An 18,859-nucleotide genomic window follows, 5' to 3' on the forward strand; every position below is an offset into this window, starting at 1 on the left:
GTTGTGATTTTCCAGCCAAATATAACGCAATCACACTATTACTTTTGAATTTCATCACAGAAAAAAAAATTCAACAAAACTGAGACGCAAACGCTTTTGATGGCTTATAAACAATATATTGAACTGTCATTAGAACAATTTTGACGTTGATGTCATGAGCTGTTTTACAGATACAAGCACTTCATATCGTTCACCCTGTATATGTAGATGTTCTGTAGGAACTATTGATGGTGTGCCTTCTCACCCTTTTAGAGCTGTTTAGGGGTTTTTTTCCTTTTTTCTTAACAATGATATTAACAATTCTCTCTCTTTTGTCGATGATCTACTTCTCTACAGCAACTCTTCTAGCAGGAGGCAGAACTCCTTAAGCTATGTTTAAAGTCCTTTTTATTTTTCCAGCGCTGAGGATGCACCCAACGTATGTACTGTGTCAAAGCAAAGCAGTACTGGAAAATTGTTACGTGAATGATTGTTTGGGATGAAGCGTCTTCGTGATTGGGCAGAAAAATGCGATAATTTAATAAGCTTACTATATGAAGGCTTTTTTGAAAATGTCTTGGCCTTTGGCACTGCACTACAAAAATATACGACAATTCTTAGTTCCGGAAAAGGCAATGCACTTTTTGCTAATAATTTGCTCAATATAGGTAGCAGGCATTTTCCACAAATGGACCCGACAAGTGGATTCATTAGTCTAACAAATATTTGTATTGTTATTCAAAATATTGACTATGTGATTGAGAAAGTATACCCTGAAATTAGCAATCTTACAACTAAGTCGTTGGACTGGTTCAAAGACCGAACAATACTATCAGCTACCAATAAGCAGATGAAAGCAGCTAATGCTTTAACACTTTCAAAATGTAGTACGGAATCACAATATTTTTCTTCCATAAACACAGTAGTAGATACTAACGAGACAGTACATTCTCAATATAATTTTGAAATTCACTCAACTCTCCCGGAATCCGACCACATAAAGTAATTATTAAAGTAAGATCTTCTATAATACATATTACCACATAATCTAAATTCGTCAACATTATGCAATGGGACTAGGCGGCTTCTCAAGGCGATTAGATCAAATGCTGGCTGTGATGCTAGAGAAAGCATTTTGATTACAAAAATCCCGATAATACCGTCAGAACTTCCATTTCAATTTAAACGACTTCAGTTCTCAGTCAAATTATTTATTGCAGGGACAAATAAATAAGAGTAAAGGACAAGCACTTAAGGTGGCCAGTTTGGACCATAAATTTCAATGCTTTACACTTGGTCCATTACATATAACGAAGCTTTATATGGTTTGGTTTTCGATGGCAAAGCTGCGAATATTGTATAGAATGGAATTGTATAAAAGAAATTGAATAGGAAGAATGTAGCTTGAACATATTTAAATACATATGTATGCATAACCACTTGTTGGAGTTCAATGAACTGTGTTTTCTGTTCCTTGCTTCCTTCTACAGTTATAATAGTGTTCTAACATTTTTTGATAAGGTAAGAAATTAGGCTTTGAATTTTGAATTTGAGTTCTATGTTGAGTTGTTCTGAACACATTAATAAAATTGTTAGTAGTGTTCGCTTAGTTTACACTTTAAGAGAAAAGAAGAAAGTTAGCTGTTCAACTAATTTTGCCTCAATTCAATTACTCTAAGCACGTGCTCGTACTTGGCAAACTTGATCCTGGTTTGTCTCACAAAATTGGTATTACGTTGAACAATATAATAAATGACCTTAAAAAATATGACCACATCTCTATGTGGAAAACTAACATTTTTGGCTGCAGCATCTCTGATTATTTTGAGGCAAGCATTTTTTTCTAATTTTCTTAGTCTAATCATTTCTAAACGTGATAACAAAAAACAGAAATATTGTTGGGATTAATTTTCTTTTTATTATAACCTGGCGGTAATACAACACCGAAATATGATTTCGGAATAATGTTTTTTTTTATATAACCTGGTAGATATTTTCATGACATTTATGTTTTGAATATGATATCCGGCATATGTTCCCCACGGCTACGAGTTATATGGCCCATTCAATCAGTCCAATTTTTGACTACTTTTTCCATAAATTTGGCCTATGGCGTCATATAGTTCGAATATTGCAATAAATCGATTGCTAAACGAGCTGTACACCTAGTTGCGCCGTCTTGTTGGTACCAAATGTCGTCGATGTTTAGCTGGTTAATTTTGGGGCACAAAAATTCAGTCATCATGGCCCGATAGAGCTCGCCATTTAATGTAACGGCAGCTCCTTCCTCATTTCGAAAGAAATAAGAACCGATGATGCCGTCAGTGCTTTATGAACTTCGGAGATAGATTTATTTTATTAAGAGTAAATTTCCACAATTTGGAAGCGATGCTCTGGCGTTAAACGATTCATGGTTGTTCGCTAGCTATTTTCAATTATCTTTAAGTAAGAATTTTCAAAAAATCGATTTTTTTTATTTTATTTTTTCTTAATGTACATATATTTAAGAATGTACACAGAAAATTTAATATCGTTCCGGTGAATATTTTCGAAGTTATACGCAAATTTGAGATGACACTCTGAATGAAAGTACAAGGCCGGAGCGGCGGTGTTTTCAAAGTCGGTGACCAACACTACTCGAAAATGACTAAATCGATTAGTCTCAAATTTTAATACGAGCTTCTTAAATATATATTTAAGTAATTAATCGAAGATAAATAATTTTTTTATAAACAATTAGGCCGAAATTTTGGTCAAAATTTTTTACTTTGAGAAACCGCCATTTTGTCAAAAAAATTGATTTAGCTTATTCCTTCGACTAATTACTAGATTTAACATTACTTTAACGAAATTGGTTTGGTTTTTTAATTTCAGGTGGATCCAGTTCAAAGACATAGTGGCCACCACAAAACGTCATTTTTGAGAGGAGCTCCCGGAGATCAGCTGTAGCTCCTTTCCAAATAAATATTTTTACTAATTCTAAGTTTTGAAATACAGTTAAAAGATAATGTAATATGTGTACCAATTTTTAGATCCATAAATTTAAAATTTTTCTCAGAAAAAATTCTGGAAAATTCGCTTCTTTTTAGTCTTCTAGCTGTATATAACCCCTTCACGGACTGATCTTTATTATGAACATCATCTTTAGCTTTGAATTCCCAACAATATTGAATTAAAATTTCCCTTTAAATACCCTCATAATAAAACACAAACTCAGTGAGAGTTCGGCAACGAATGTAGGGCTTATGCGCTTACTAACTACAAGTCCGACTACGTTTACATATTAATTTCAATCCACCTTAAGCACAAAGTACTAAATTGTCCAAATGTCACCGCAAATAAAATTTTACACTGCTTGCTGCTGTTTCAACAAAAGTCGAACACACGAATATAAATTTCATCACGTCGACAAAAGCCAACTGAAACGGGGAAAATCAGAGGAGGGATGTTATAGCCATGATAAAATTGTAAGACACTCTGCTTCAGAGTAATACAAAATGTACACAATATGTTCTTGATGCTTCTTTTCCTATCAAATTCCAATCGAAAAGCAACTATTGGTAAACTTTACTTTTAAAATAATTTCGGCAAATCTTTATAAATTGGAAAAATATTGTAAAACAGCCCTACTGAAAAGTAAGTTGAAGCTGCATTATAGACTTATAGAAAATAGTATTTGCTAGCGCATTGATGCTCTCTTACAGACTTTATACCTCTTAAAGGGTACGTAAATGACGACTTGACACACATGCATTCAAGCTTCTTCCTTCGTATCAGAAGATTTTGCTCAACAATGCATTCACGTCCAACAATTTACACACAGAAATTCCGTTCACTGTGAGCATTAGAGGACTGACTATTCAACGATTTGTATAAATGTAGGCGTTGTTCAACACGTGCTAGACACATTCATGCTCGTTTCTATATGTGCGTATGCATTTTTATACCTACATACATACATATATATGTATGTATGGCTGTGCAATTTATGTAACTGTGGCAAGACACTACGCGTGCAGTGCAGAGGCGTTTCCGTTTCTTCAACAACATTCATTTCCTTCTTCCTGTTCTCGCTACGATGGTAATTCAACAATAATTTTGTTGCTGTAAATTTTGTCTATTTGTTAAAGTGTCGTGTTGGAGAAGGAAAAGATCGCAGCGTTCCAATACACCAACGGGGCAACTAGCTGCCGCTACCCCTATTACTGCAATGGAGATAAGGAGAGTTCTTTGAGGCCGGCTGGCGTGACATTTTTGTTTGTCTGACATCTGATGTGTGGGGACATGACACATAACGTCACGTAACGCGTAAAGCAACGTGTTTACGTTAACGCTTTCGTACTCAAATGCTTTTGCGAATATTTAGCTTTTCTAGCCGTCCGTGCAAGAAGATTGGTGGTGGAGTTGACACAAGGTGTTCTCTTAAGAGTTGGGAATGTGTATGCAAAAGCTATTTTTATGTTAGTGTTTTGGCGGATTCGTAAAAGCACTTGAAGTGGAAGTGTTTTTCGTGGCACGGCACAAATGTTCTGAGGCTGTGGCAGAAAGTGATGCCATTCATGTCAAATGCATTACCGTTTGTAACTTGTATGTAAGTATGCAAATGCTTTCAAAGCACATGTTTTCCTTTTTGTTATTTGCACGTACTTATGTATTTCATGACATTATCCCACTACCGACCTCCGCCAAGAAATGAATATTCACCTATTTCGACGTTGATTTTTCCGCGTTGCTGATGACTGCAGCGATATGGTTTCCTGTCTTACCACCCTCCATGCTTATTCCTTAGAACATTTTTAAATGTCATTGTATACGTAATGATTTTTTTATGAGACAATTTATGGTATCGCATTTGAGATTTCAATTCATATAATTATGTAGATATTCGTTATATTTTACAACATAAATATTTCATAGTTGGTTTAAGTGTGACAGAATTGAATTGCTCCTGAGCTTTTGAATTATAACCAAAATAAAAGCGGATTGCTTTTAAATTATGTATGTATGCGCAATTTTCATACATTTTAGTGGGCGTGTATGAGTATTTTAGTTATTTTGCTAACTATTTTAGAATAGTCGTGTTGTGTGGACGTGTTTACGAGTGACATGATGATTACCGCAAGTTTTGTATTGGTGATATTTTATATCCCCTAATTTTGCTACTCACGACTCTTATAGATTTTAAATTAAAATTTAGATCGGTTCCTTATCGTGACTGAGCTTAAAGTTGATAGTCGCCATCCATACTCCCGTTACAAAAATGCTTCTGAAAAATACTAAACTGAAAAAATTCTAAGCATTACCTAGGATTGGCTTCTGTACGGAAAGTATTCACTAGAAATATATTATATTTATACACATTTATGTGGATGACAAAATTAAATAGAATGTCATTCGCGAAAGCTTGTCGGATTAAGTAAGCGCGTTTATTCACGTTCGAGGCTACTTTCGCTGGTTGGAAAGGAGAAGTTGAACCTTTTTGTAATTGAGATATGGTGCCAGTGCCATTTCACCCATGGTTCTATATCATCAGACCAAATTACTTTAGCCACACAAAATTTCTACCAGCCAAAAAATAAATTATTTATGTATAAACGAAGTATTGGGTAGTCGAAAAAGTCTTTTCGTATTTTGCCAATAGATGTCGTTGGAGTCATCTATCTCCAGTGCTACCATTGTATCATATCATAGAAAGGAGACATTTTAAGCTTCATTTAACCAAAAAAAAATTGAGTTCGGAGAAATTGAAAAAAAGTTATAGCTGTTCAAAAATGAGTGAAAATAATGAAGAAATTCACTATATTTTGAAATTTTTGTATAAAAAAAGGAAGAATGTCACGCAAGCCACCAATGAAATTTGTGAAGTTTACGGAGACGATGCTGTATCAGTTCGTGTAGCACAACAATGGTTCGCTCGCTTCCGTTCTGGAAATTTCGATGTGAAAGATGCACCTCGCTCCGGTCGACCTATCGCTGAAAAAGTCGATGAAATTATGGAAAAGATTGACCAGGACCGTCACATAAGCTGCCATGACATCGCCAAGGCACTAAACATTCATCATCAAACGGTTTTGAACCATTTACAAAAAGGATGGTTACAAAAAGAAGCTCGATGTTTGGGTACCACATGAATTGTCTGTGAAAAATTTAACAGACCGAATTAACATCTGCGATTCTTTGCTGAAACGAAATGAAATCGAACCATTTCTGAAGCGAATGGTAACAGGAGACGAAAAGTGGATCAAATACGACAATAATGTGCGAAAAAGATCATGGTGCAAGGGTGGTGAAGCTCAACAAATGGTCGCAAAGCCAGGATTGACGCCTCGAAAGGTTATGCTGTGTGTTTGGTGGGATTGGAAAGGAATCATCCACTATGAGCTGCTCCAGCCTGCTCGAACGATTGATGCTACACTTTACTGTCAACAATTGATGAGATTGAAGCAAGAAATCGAAAAAAAAAACGGCCAGAACTGATCAGCAGAAAGAGCGTCGTCTTCCATCAGGACAACGCTAGGCCAGACACATCTTTGATGACTCGGCAAAAACTGGGAGAGCTTGGCTGGGAAGTTTTGATGCATCCACCATCCACCTGATCTTGCACCATCGGACTACCATTTGTTTCGGTCAATGCAGAACTCCCTTAATGGAGTAAAGTTGGCTTCAAGAGAAGCCTGTGAAAATTACTTGTCGCAGTTTTTCGCCGACCACAAAAGTTTTACACTGATGGAATAATGTCTCTAGAAGAAAAATGGCAAAAGGTGGTCGACCAAAATGGTACATATTTGGTTTAATAAAGTTCATTATAAATATAAAAAAAAATGAGTTGAAGTTTGATTAGAAATACGAAAAGACTTTTTCGGCTACCCAATAACTATTCACTAGAGATTATATTAGTTTGGGGAAAAGGAAGTACATTATTCTCTCGGTTGCTGGCTGTAGTGATCGGTATCTCGTAAAGTATCGATCAAACAATTTAAAATTTATGCTTGTTGGTAAGGTGGCATTTCACACTTAAAAAAAATAAAATAAATGTTTTGCTGTGTTTTGTTTGTTCCATTCAGTTGTGAGTTACAGGCTGTTAACAGTGGAAGTCAAAAGAGAAAACTCGATTTTTTACAGTTTTACTTTGATAAAGGCGAAATTGCAAGTCAAGCCGCTGAAATTGTGAATGGCGTTTATGGTGCCGATACTGTAACAGTTTACATGCAATTTTGATTTCGTAGATTCCGTTCAGGCATTTTTTATATTAAAGAAAATATCGAAAATATCAATAAATCACATAAATAATCGAAGTTGAGTTGTAGTTGTAGCATCACCCAGGAGCTATAGATTGACCATAAGAAAGTCTTAAGCCATTTGAAGTAAAATTTTACACATAAATAATGGATTTTTTCTATCCAAACTAATATGATCACTTTACAGAGCCAACAGCTGACAATTCCCAAACATGGCATTTCTGTGAAATCGGCCGCAAAGCAGTATATATTTGATTTCTTTGACTACTCTAAAAATAAGTTTAGTGGCGCAATATAGCAAAAAACATACATTTCGGTTTTTGGGTGAAGGTAATGAAAATGAAATAGCTGGGGCCACATTCAAAAGCTCATGACTTTGCATCCGAGTTCAAAAAGTTTTTCTTAAGTATGTACTCCCTTCCCTATATTTATCTGGCCCTGCCCCATCGTATAAATCTCGACTACTTCTAATTAATCGCAAACAGCTGGAAAGTAGAAGATCGATTTTGTGACTGTCTTTTTTGTTTAATATTATCAGGGGGGAGATTGACTGTTACTCTCTTCTAGAAATGATTAACATTTCGGTCCCTTACTGAATCTTTACGTAATAAATACCCGATCCATGATATGATTTTCTATGCTATGCTTTTCTGCTCAACTTAACCGTTTATTGTAGTTTAACTTTCCCATAACGATATTTTTGTAATATAGGCTTATTCAATAGGTGCGCTTCAACTTTTTTCCGATAGGGAGGGCGAACGACGCAATATTTTTTATTTTTCGCTTGTCATTTGTTAACTTCATTAGTATACATTTCATCATGGAACGCTACACACTTGAGCAACGATTGCAAATCGTGCAAATTTTTTATGAAAATAATCGGTTGTTGCTACTTTAAGAGCATTACGGCCATTTTACGGTCCATTTAACAAGCTGTCCCGTTTTGGGGTTATGTGAAGTCCTGGGTCTACAGTAACAAGCCGGCGACGATTTGTGAGCTCAGAGCCAATATTGAACGCGAAATTGCTGGAATTTCGGCCGATTTATGCAAAAGAGTGGTCGAAAATTGGGTTCAACGATTGGACTTCGTAAAACGTGCACGCGGTGGTCACGCAAACGAAATCGAATTTCATACTTAAATGTATATGTTCAAACTCGATAATAAAAAAAAATTAGTTAAAAAAGTCAAACCGTTTGTGTTTTATTCAAAAAAGTTCAAAAGTTGAAGCGCTCTTACTGAAAAACCCATTATGTAGTGAGTAAGAATAAGTGTAATTAAACTTTTTTTTAATATATTAGATATACTTTTGTTATCAGCAGTCTGTAAGAGCAATCGTTTATTAATTTCAGAATAAATAATAAAAAAAAAGTCTGCAAATAACATATGGACTCGCTGAAAGAAGTATAATTCATCATAAATTCAATTCGAACAAAAGAGGGCAGGAGTTGGTTTACGTTATTTATGAGACGCATCTGCAGTTGTATAGATATAATTGGAGATACCTACAGTGTTTTGCCGCTCCCGAAAGACAGATGGGTTTTTAACAGAAGCTTTTTCATTACGCAAATAAACTCGGAGGTTTTCCATTATCTGACGAGGGGCGACCTCAATAAAAGAGAGCCTTTTCTTTTACTTAGCCTACAGTAGCTTTCGAACGCGGGTCCTACTGAAAAGTCGCTGTGTGCAAAATACGAAAAATGAAACAGACTCCTAATTTTAAGCATTATATGATTATCTCGAATACATTGTGTAGCAATAAAAGTGGGCGGAACCGTCTAGCAATAACTTACTCAAAACTATCAAAAAAGCCATGTGTTAAGCAATAATATGATAGTTAGCACTGCTGTAGCCAATGAAATCAACATGTAAAAATAGATGACAGTAGTCAATACGGGCAGACTAGTGCCGATCTGAAAAGGTTAGTTCTGGCCTTGAGACACTCCAATTTGCTTCAGGGGTAACACACACACTCATACAAAAGTTTGAATTTAAAGTGTTAGTAGATTGTTCGAATTCACAAACAAGTGTTAATGATTAAAATAAAAGTTAAACACTACGAAAACTATGGTGGCACGTTGATTTTATGTTTGTTGGGGAGTTTATTTTAAACTACGATATGAAGTTGAAGCTATACATACATACATAGGTATATCGCTTTTCACGTTTCGTCATTGTGTGCTCTGTACAAAGAATAAATAAAAAGAGATGTGAAAGTTTATGAATTTGCCGTTCTCGATCTGACTAAGTACTTGGTGTCGGTTGCGTATGGCTTATGTTTGCATAACCCACTTTGCTGGTGCTCACACCAATATTTATATTTAAATGTAAATGCAACATCAGACTAGTGGAAATATTGCACAATGAGCTGTTCAAATTATGTATGTATGTAAGTACAAAGCACTCCATTGTCGCCGCTTGGCTTGTTTAACAATTCTTACATACACACACAAAAACACGCGCATTTAACGAAACATATCGTCATCAGACGTTACCACGTTAAAAGCCATTGTCAATTGCCAGTGAAATTCTGTGTTTTCCCAAATATACCATTGTTTAACTGCTAGGAGTTCATTTGTTCGTATATGCCTACAGCCTGCTCGTTTACATCACGCTCGGCATGGTTTTACTGGCCAACGATGCAGTTCTCTTGTTTATCTATTGGGGAAATTGCGGTGGAAATTCACAATTCTCAAAGTATATGTTATGCATTTATGTCGATGAAGAGTTTGTATGAATTGAATTAGAGCTATCCGCCTTGCATTCTTAATTTCATAATTATTCTCCATAAAAATGCACTCAATCGCAATACTAGGAGCGCCTCGTTACTGATAACACAAATTGTGTAATTAATTATTAGTATAAATAACACTCCTCGTTTTATTTGGTTCATTAACAAGTGGTGGAACACGCAAAACGACCATGTCAACGAAAACTAGAAATTATCATAATTTGGAGCACCATATTTTGATTAAATAAAATATGATAAAACAAATTTTTGCAGATTTTGATTGGTTCTTTTAAAAAATGGGCTCGACTATATCACCAAAGGGGGGAGTATTATCTCCACTTCTTTGGCTATGTGTGATCAGCAAAATCTTAATAAAACTTGACGGAGGTGGAGTAAAAGCGGTGGCGTACACTGATGATGTGGTGTTAATGGTGTCAGGACTGTGTCCAAATACGATCAGTGGGATCATCCAAAGGGCGTTAGGCGAGCTTAACTCTTGGGCCACAGGATGTGGGCTAAGTTTAAACCCGCGTAAAACAGAACTTATGCTTTTTACCACCAGATACAAGGTACCAATTTTTACCCTACCAAATATCAACGGACAAACTCTGTCTTTATCAACCAGTGCAAAGTACTTAGGGGTAATTTTAGACTCCAAACCTAGCTGGAAGTTAAACGTCGAAGAACGGGTAAGGAAAGCAGAAATTGCTTTATATACCTGCAAACGTATGCTTGGAAGATGGGGTCTTCAACCTAAGCATACATTATGGCTGTATAAGGCGGTTATACGATAAATTTTATCGTATGGTTCGGTAGTTTGGTGGAAAGCTCTAGGGAGAGAGTACAATACCAAATTACTCGGCAGAATACAAAGATCATCCTGTGCAATAACGGTCGGTGCAATCAGATCATGTCCTAGAGAGGCTCTCAATGCACTGACACACGTTATTCCAATAGACCTACATATTAAGAAGACGGCAACCATGAGTGCATTTAGGTTAAATGACGCGGGTCGCTGGAAAGGAAAAACTTATGGTCACGCTAGTCTATTATTGCGACAAACTCAGTTAACCTCGGTGAGGAATGACTACATCGTCCCGATGATAACGTTCAATAGGAATTTTGCCACACTCTTTCCATCTAAAAAAGAATGGAATAAGGGATTCTCTCTAAACAACTTCGATACCACAGTCTATGCAGAATGGATTGTGGTGTTGGAGGTGGTATATATTCTCATAGACTTGGAATTGAAAAATCTGTGCGTCTTCCTAATACCAGCAGCGTCTTCCAAGCGGAAGTACTAGCAATTGGGGAAGCCTGTAGGTTACTAATCGCAGATTTCTCTTTTAAGGGCAATATCGCTATTCTTTCCGATAGCCAAGCTGCAATCCAGGCGCTGTACGCGACTATAACAACCTCTAAAGTGGTGGAGCAAAGTAGGAATAGCCTCACCAACTTGAGTGAAAACCATAGAGTAACCTTAATTTGGGTCCCGGGACACCGGAACATAAAAGGTGACGAAAAAGCTGATGAACTGGCAAGAGGGGGATTTGCCATGAATAGCGCTCTTGCAGTACCAGTATTCACTCCACTAGGTGCGGTCAAGAATGCAATTTCCCTAAAATACCTTCGAATTGCAGATTGTAGATGGAGAGACCAGACGAAATACAAAAACAGCAGAACGTTATGGCCCACCTACAACCTCAAGCAATCGTCGACATTAATAAACATGAAACGACGGGACGCCTGGAGACTAACGGTAGTCATAACTGGCTTTTTGTCTGTGGTAGAACAAGCAGCCAAAATGGGCATCCCTCACAACACATACTGTCATAGTTGTAAGCTACCGGAGAAAAAAGAAACAATCTTCCATTTCCTCTGTGAATGCCCTGCCCTATAGAAGGACAGAATGTTAACCCTGGGCAAACCGCTGTTCGAGAGTCTCAAGCAACTGTCTGGCTTAGACGTCAACAACCTAATAAGGTTCCTAAACCGCACAGACTCGATGTAGTCCCGCTGCAAATAACTGTTAAACAATTTGGTAACGAGGATGTGGCAACAAAATGGTGCGGAAGCTCTAGTTGGATTCTGGATGAATCACCACTCTAACCAACCAACCAACCATATCACCAAAGAAGAGATATCGTGGAGGCTAACATAGTGACCAACAAAAGTCAAAGATATTTGTGATAAAAAATAGAAAATAGTTTTGAAGATAAATGAAAGGATAATTTTCGGAGGCATAAAAGTATTACTTATATATTTGTGACGTAAAAGGTTCATTAGTTGCCTTAGGTAGATGAGTATGCAATTGCCAATGAATATAATAAAACGGCGTCGTGTAAACAGTGCATTTCGCAGTCATACCAATTGTTTGTGTCATTTCGATTGCATTACCAAATTTTTCGGAGTGTTGCATTTACATTCATACACCTTTTGAGTATTTATAGTACACTTTTTTACACGGACAAACTACGAGTATTCCAGTGGTTTATGTGAAGTGGGCGTAACCATTTTTTTACATTTCTTTTATTACATGTATACAATTTAAATAAAACAAATAAAATAACGAGCAGTACAATTTTGGTAACGTAAAGACAATTTCATAGTCTCTTCCTTAAGTTCATCAGATTATGTGTTTTAATTGGGTGGAGTCGTCAGGTTAGGCCTGAGGTGTTGAAGAGTTTGCTAGCTTTCTCACGTACCTTTGAAGCCTGGGGGAGCGGGCTTCTGCTTGTTTTTTAAATTCTTCAGCGACCGTGGAGATCTTGAAGTCACGCTGAATATCCTTATTGCGAATGAACCAAGGAGTAGCAATTGTGAATGTTATTCTTTTTACTAAAAAAAACATACGTCATGTATAACTAATTTAGCGCATAGTTGGTATTTACAAAAAAAGTTGATTTTTGTTAGAACAATGTTCGCCCGACAAAAGATATTTTTACGTCGGCGGTCAGATATGTTAACTAAAAAATGAGCTCGAATCCGCTGTTTCAGTCAATGGCAAGCATCACCATTCTCAAGCCATATTAACCACTTTTTTGTTTCCTCAAATAGAAAAGGAGTGTTAAATGTCACACCGTCAACTCTATATCCGATCTTTTTCCCATTGCCTTCGAAAATTGATTTGATGATGACAATTGGACGTCTAGAAATTGTAATATGAATTCATTAGATACGCCACGCCCTTAAGGATAAATGTAAAACCAACCAAACAAAGTGGCCGCTAATGGAATAAGTGCTGAATTTCACTAAAATATACTGAACGAATGTAGTTTTGCGTGGTATTCTTTTATATTTAATGACAATATTTGCTCTTTCAAATAAAAAAAATATAAAAAAATATGAATACGTCTTTTATTTATAGCCGAATTGAAATTCAAACGCTGAATGAGCCTGTACAGCTGCCAAAAGAAACGTTATGCCAAAAAGTTGTCCAACTAGAAAAAACTTCTGCAACTCTACCCGTGAAATTGTTTTCCAAACTCTACCATAAACCCAGCTTGATATGTAATTCCATGCCTCACGCCAAGAGCACTGGACTATAATGAGATGAGAGTGTGTCGAAATCCGAAAAAATGAGGCCGAAATACGCATAAAAACTAACAAATGACTATGTACTCGTACTTATATTGCCGAACTCTCCCCCCTTTGGTAATTTGTTTATTTATCTGATGCGAGGATTTTCGACGAACTTTGCTTACCAATCGGATAACAATGATTTTGTACTTTCATTTCCGCTGCTTTGCAATACAAAGCAAACTTACTAATCTGAATAAGAAAAAAACAACAACAACGGATTTGTCGATTTGTTTGCACATAATGTTGTTTTAGTTGCATTTAGGGCATTGCCTCACTTCTCTTCCCCTTTCCCATCAAGAGAGCGGCCTACCACAGTATACCTTTAAATTAGAATGTTGGTGTTTTTGTAAATACATATACGAGCGTGTACATGCGTGTATTGTAAATATATACAGAGATATTCATTGGCTTGTGTTTATTTTCAATGGTCAATTTTGCTTTTGGTATGTTTGCGAATTGTGCTAATTACCTGGAACTAAATATGGCGCCGGATTTGGCGGCGGCAGCCAATATGTGGACGTTATCGACGGATAGGACTGATGGCCATTTGTGGTGTTGTAACTGTTAGGCGATGAATTGTGCACGCTTGATTTGTGGTGTTGCATTGCTGTTGTCAAAGTTAGAGCACCCCCCATAATGCCGCTGCTGCAAATGTTGCCTCCGCCATCAGTAACATTTCCACTTCCGTTTCCGGTCGTGATGCTGTTATCAATCGCGCCATTTGCCGCCCCACTGATGATGGGAATGCTGCTGGTGCTGGTGTTGTTGATATTAGAACTGCTGTTGGTGTGAGCACTGGTGGCAATGGGGATACCACACTGATTTGCTGGCGTCGGGCTATCCAGACTTTTTCGATTTTTCATTACGAGCTCGCGTAAACCAATTTGTGGATGTATTAATTTGTTTTCAAGACCACGCGTTTTTGTCACAATATTGCTTTTGTTGAATTAATTTGCAATTGTTTTTTTTTTTTAAGTTAAGCGCTGTTGCTGGAAAATTAATTTTTTGGTTTACTTTTCGCGCGCTATTTATCGTTTAATATTTTTTTAATTTATTGCAGTACAGTAGAATGCTTATGATTCTCAATTTAGCGTGAGTAAATACATACGTTGGCTTATATAAATATATGTGTACATGGTAACATATCTATATATGCAAATCAGTACAAGTGTGTGAGTGCGTGGAATTATTATTTCACTATGAAATTTGCCCGAAGGTCGCAAATATTCACGATTCGCACGTAGAGACGATTTCTGTGAGCTTCTGTTGATTAAACCAATTATACTCGTTATTATATTTCAATTTCGTGCTATTTAAGTTCATTTCAATATTTGACTAAATAATTTTATTTCACTCTGGATCACATTATAATTTGCTCTTTCAATTGTCGCACTGAAATTTTTTCATATTTAAACAGCTTTTAACTTTCGTTCCGAAGCTAACATTTTTTCGCAATTTCCCGCTAAAAAGCGTTCCAATATTTGACTAAATAAGAGTGTTACGACAAGCTAGTTCCTATTATTACATATATGTATACATACATACACAAATACATACTTCTTCATGTACATGAAAATGTTGTTGCACATTCACATAGGTATATTGCTTATGTTTTGTAAATTTTAATACATCCCTTTTGCATAAAAAACAATGTAAGTCTACAAATTAAATTAAAATTATTATAATAAAAAAACACGGCGTTCGGTCTTTCTTTCCCTAATTATAACTGTATGTTAACTTAAATGAAATTAAATCGAGAGGTGCTAAATACCATTGTAAGGCCGATCTTATGCTGAGGGCACCGACAATTGCAAACTTGTTTCTAATGATCAAGCATCAGGTGGTAATTGCCGGCATTAAGAATAGTATAACTAACAAGTTTATTTTAGTTTTCAGCAGCCAACTAAGAAAAATCCTTTGCTGTAATTATGGTGCGCGTGCCTACAGCGGGTTTCGAGCCTGGGCACTACCGAAAGGTGGTCACGCATCTTCCTGCTCGGCTACGGCTGTGGCGCAGGTAGATACACACATACTGTGGGCAAAAAGTAAGGTGAATTTATTTGTCAAACTTCGCGGGATTAAAATTTCGCTCTAGTTATTTTTTTCATGAATTGGCAGCACTGTTAATAACATCTGGGCCAACTTTCATGTGAATGTCATTATCAGTAATATATTTACGCTTGTGTTTACCAAACGACCAAGAGTGCATTTTTCGATTTTTACAATGTCTGATTTGATTGAGCAGAGAAGTGCCATCAAATTTTGTTTGCGGAATGAAATTTCGGCTGCGGAAACGTTTAGCATGTTGCAGAAGGCATCTGGTGATGCGACCATGTCGCAGAAAAATGTTTATAAGTGGTACAAAGACTTCAAAGAGGATCGAGAACGTGTTGATGACTTGGAGCGCTCCGGACGACCATCGACGTCAACAGATGACCAACACGTCAATAAAGTGAAGGAGTTAGTGCTCAAAAATCGTCGGTTGACTGTTAAAGACCTTACTGATATGATCGGAATATCAGAAGGATCTGTGAAAACCATTTTGAAAGACCATTTAGGCCTACGAAAAGTCAAATCTCGTTTGGTACCGAAAACTTTCAATTTCTTGGAAAAAAGTCGTCGTGTTGATGTGTGTGAAACAATGCATCAATGAAACAAATCCATCATTACGGCAGATGAGACTTGGATTTATGCTTAAGACACTGAAACAACCGACCAATCAAGCGAATATCGTGCTAAAGGCGAGGCCAGACCGAAAAGAGCACGTCAAAGTCGTTCAAAAATAAAGGTCATGATGAGAGTTTTTTTCGATTTTCGTGGTGTGGGGCACTATGAGTTCCTTCCACCTGGCCAAACTGGCAACATAAGTATTTGGAAGAACTACAAATACCTAGCGTTTTCTGTACTTTCCTGCCACAATTTGTTATGCTTGAACGTGTGCAAATAATATCATAAGTACTATGTGCACTGCTCGGTTTTTATGTCAAAACTTATATTCTGCCTTCACACTTGTTATTTTTTACTTAGGAATTTAAAAATCAAAAGCAAAACTTAACGCGCCAAATTCTAAACTAAAGCGAATGAAAATGCCTTTGTGATAGCAATGGCCGCGCACATCGACTACTGGCTGACTGACTAACAGCCGGTCAATCAGTACCAGTAAACAGAAATGGTTATCAAGCGTACTAGAGACTAAAGAGTAAGAGCTTGCACGAGTATGCATTGCCCAAATGCTTGCCGGCTGCCTTGCTGCCAATAACACTTGCGTTCGCAATGCCACAATTGATTTAGTAGACTTTCGAACTTGTATCGATGTGCAGCTTTGCCATACGTCGGAAATAGCAGAATATCCGAGCACGTTAATGTACTCGAAGTGGTATATACTGTGTGTTTTGACCGGTGTATAATAGAAAGCAAGAAGGCATTTTAAGTGGCTGTTCATTTTAGCCAACAATGAACTTTTCAGAATCGCATGCACGGCCATATGTAAACATGCTATTTATATGTAATATGTGTGCTTGCATGTAAATATGTACATACGGTCAACTGTGTACGCAATTGTACAGCCAACTGTCAGCTGAATTCATATAAATACACATTATACATATTATATTATGTGTGTATGTGTGTATATATGCGCATACCCAGTCGAAAGTCTTCTTAAGTTGGTGTAAGTCTTATCGGCACTTTTCATGAAACACTGTTCACATTTTATATAGGTAAATATCAGTCTTATATATGAAAAGATGAGCTGGCATGCGATTGTTAGTTCCAATTTCGCAAAGGCCCTTGACATGCCATTGACGACGAAATTCTTTTTGGATTTCGGTGAAGTTCAAATGAATATACATAAATACGAACTGGGAGCACACGAGCGAAACTTCTAGCAGGGCATAAATATATATGCACATATAAGTATACAAATTGTACAGTTCGAACTCGGTAGCCGAATACATTTATAATGCAATTCATCGATTTGGGCGACACTATAAAATTCAGCTTTATATTTTTTCGAACTTTCAAAGACTTTCAGTTCGGTGGTAGAGTGAGCAAAATGATATGCTACGGATGCGGTCGCTGTAGCTAAATGGGTTGGTGCGTGACTACCATTTGGAGCTCAGAGAGAACGTAGGTTCGAATCTCGGTGAAACACCAAAATGAAGAAACAGTTTTTTTTCTAATGGCCCTCGCCCTTCGGCAGGCTATGGCAAACCTCTGCCGTTCAGAGTCGGCTTGAAACTAGGTCCCTCGATTTGTGAAACAACATCAAGACGCACGCCACAAATAGGAGGAGGAGCTCAGCCAGAAATGGTGTACGCGCCAATTATATTTATAAATATATAGAATTCCGTAATTCTAGATGCCGCATGCAAATATTTGAATACTCGTATTTATATAGTAGTCACCACGTAAAAGAGAAGTAAGAAAAGTAATCGGGAATAATCCTTGCTTACAGCAAACCTATTGAAATAAAAATGTGGAAAAATAAATAAAACCCCATCAGCTCATTACCTAGCAGTTGTAGATCGCAGTGGAATAATTTTTTACAGCAACATAAGTGGGTGCTATGGCGTTATATTATAAAATTTAGCTTTATAACTCACAAAAAAGTTTCCTTCATAATTGTTCTTGTTACTCAATGAATTACAATACCACGATTGGTCACGATTACCGAGTTCGAACTGTACTTTTGTACATACGTACTTTTATACGACACGGCACTTCTACTTATGCCTATCCGCCTGTTAATATTTGTCCGGCTTTTAACTCGCTCGACTTTTCGTTCATGCACTTGTTTGTTTATCTGGTTGTTCGTTGTTATTGACTCTACGGGTAAATTGAAATATGGCTGATGTCAGTAAAATGACATTCGCTGTTATTGGTTTTTTGTTGCGTCCGATCGTTTTCTTTTTTGGTTTTCCCTTTTGCTTTGGTTATAGGCAACTGCGCTGTTTTTGCATTGCTATTAATGATAGGGTTCAATTTTTTGATGCGTTGCACAGTCACTGAAACCAAACATGTAGCTATTTTTAAGTTCGTAAGTGTTTAAGTGACCGAAAGACTTTGAATCTTATGTGACGTGCAAATAATTGCCGGAATTTTAATGAGATCTGGGACCAAATTTGTATGTATACGTGCATATATATCGGGTGCTGTTTTAGCTGCAAGAGAACTATCGATATCGATAACTATGGTTTCACAGATGATAATGGCAAACTATGTTGACAAGTCATTATGAATCGTTTAACGCCAGATCAACACTTTCAAATTGTGGAAATTTACTTTGAAACAAAAAGAAAAAAAACCAATCTCTTCGTGAAGTTCATAGAC

The 18,859-nt window shown here is 36.8% G+C and overlaps 1 protein-coding gene across 16 annotated transcripts in view; it reads right to left on the reverse strand.

The window, feature by feature from the left end:
- The window catches only part of LOC129249114 (CUGBP Elav-like family member 2), a 260,192-nt gene that overhangs the window by 74,274 nt on the left and 167,059 nt on the right, over positions 1-18,859 (reverse strand). For 7 of the 16 annotated variants that reach the window (XM_054888762.1, XM_054888759.1, XM_054888758.1 and 4 more), the window contains exon 2: positions 13,998-14,791. The exons of 4 other annotated variants lie outside the window; for them this stretch is intronic. In XM_054888762.1, the coding sequence (XP_054744737.1) occupies positions 13,998-14,391 (394 nt within the window). In that variant the 5' untranslated portion in view covers positions 14,392-14,791. Of the gene's footprint in view, positions 1-13,997; positions 15,014-18,859 lie in introns of all 16 variants that reach the window. 5 more of the 16 variants (XM_054888755.1, XM_054888757.1, XM_054888765.1 and 2 more) reach the window with 4 other exon arrangements.

The sequence above is a fragment of the Anastrepha obliqua genome, chromosome 5, assembly GCF_027943255.1.
Source record: "Anastrepha obliqua isolate idAnaObli1 chromosome 5, idAnaObli1_1.0, whole genome shotgun sequence".
Lineage (NCBI taxonomy): Eukaryota > Metazoa > Arthropoda > Insecta > Diptera > Tephritidae > Anastrepha > Anastrepha obliqua.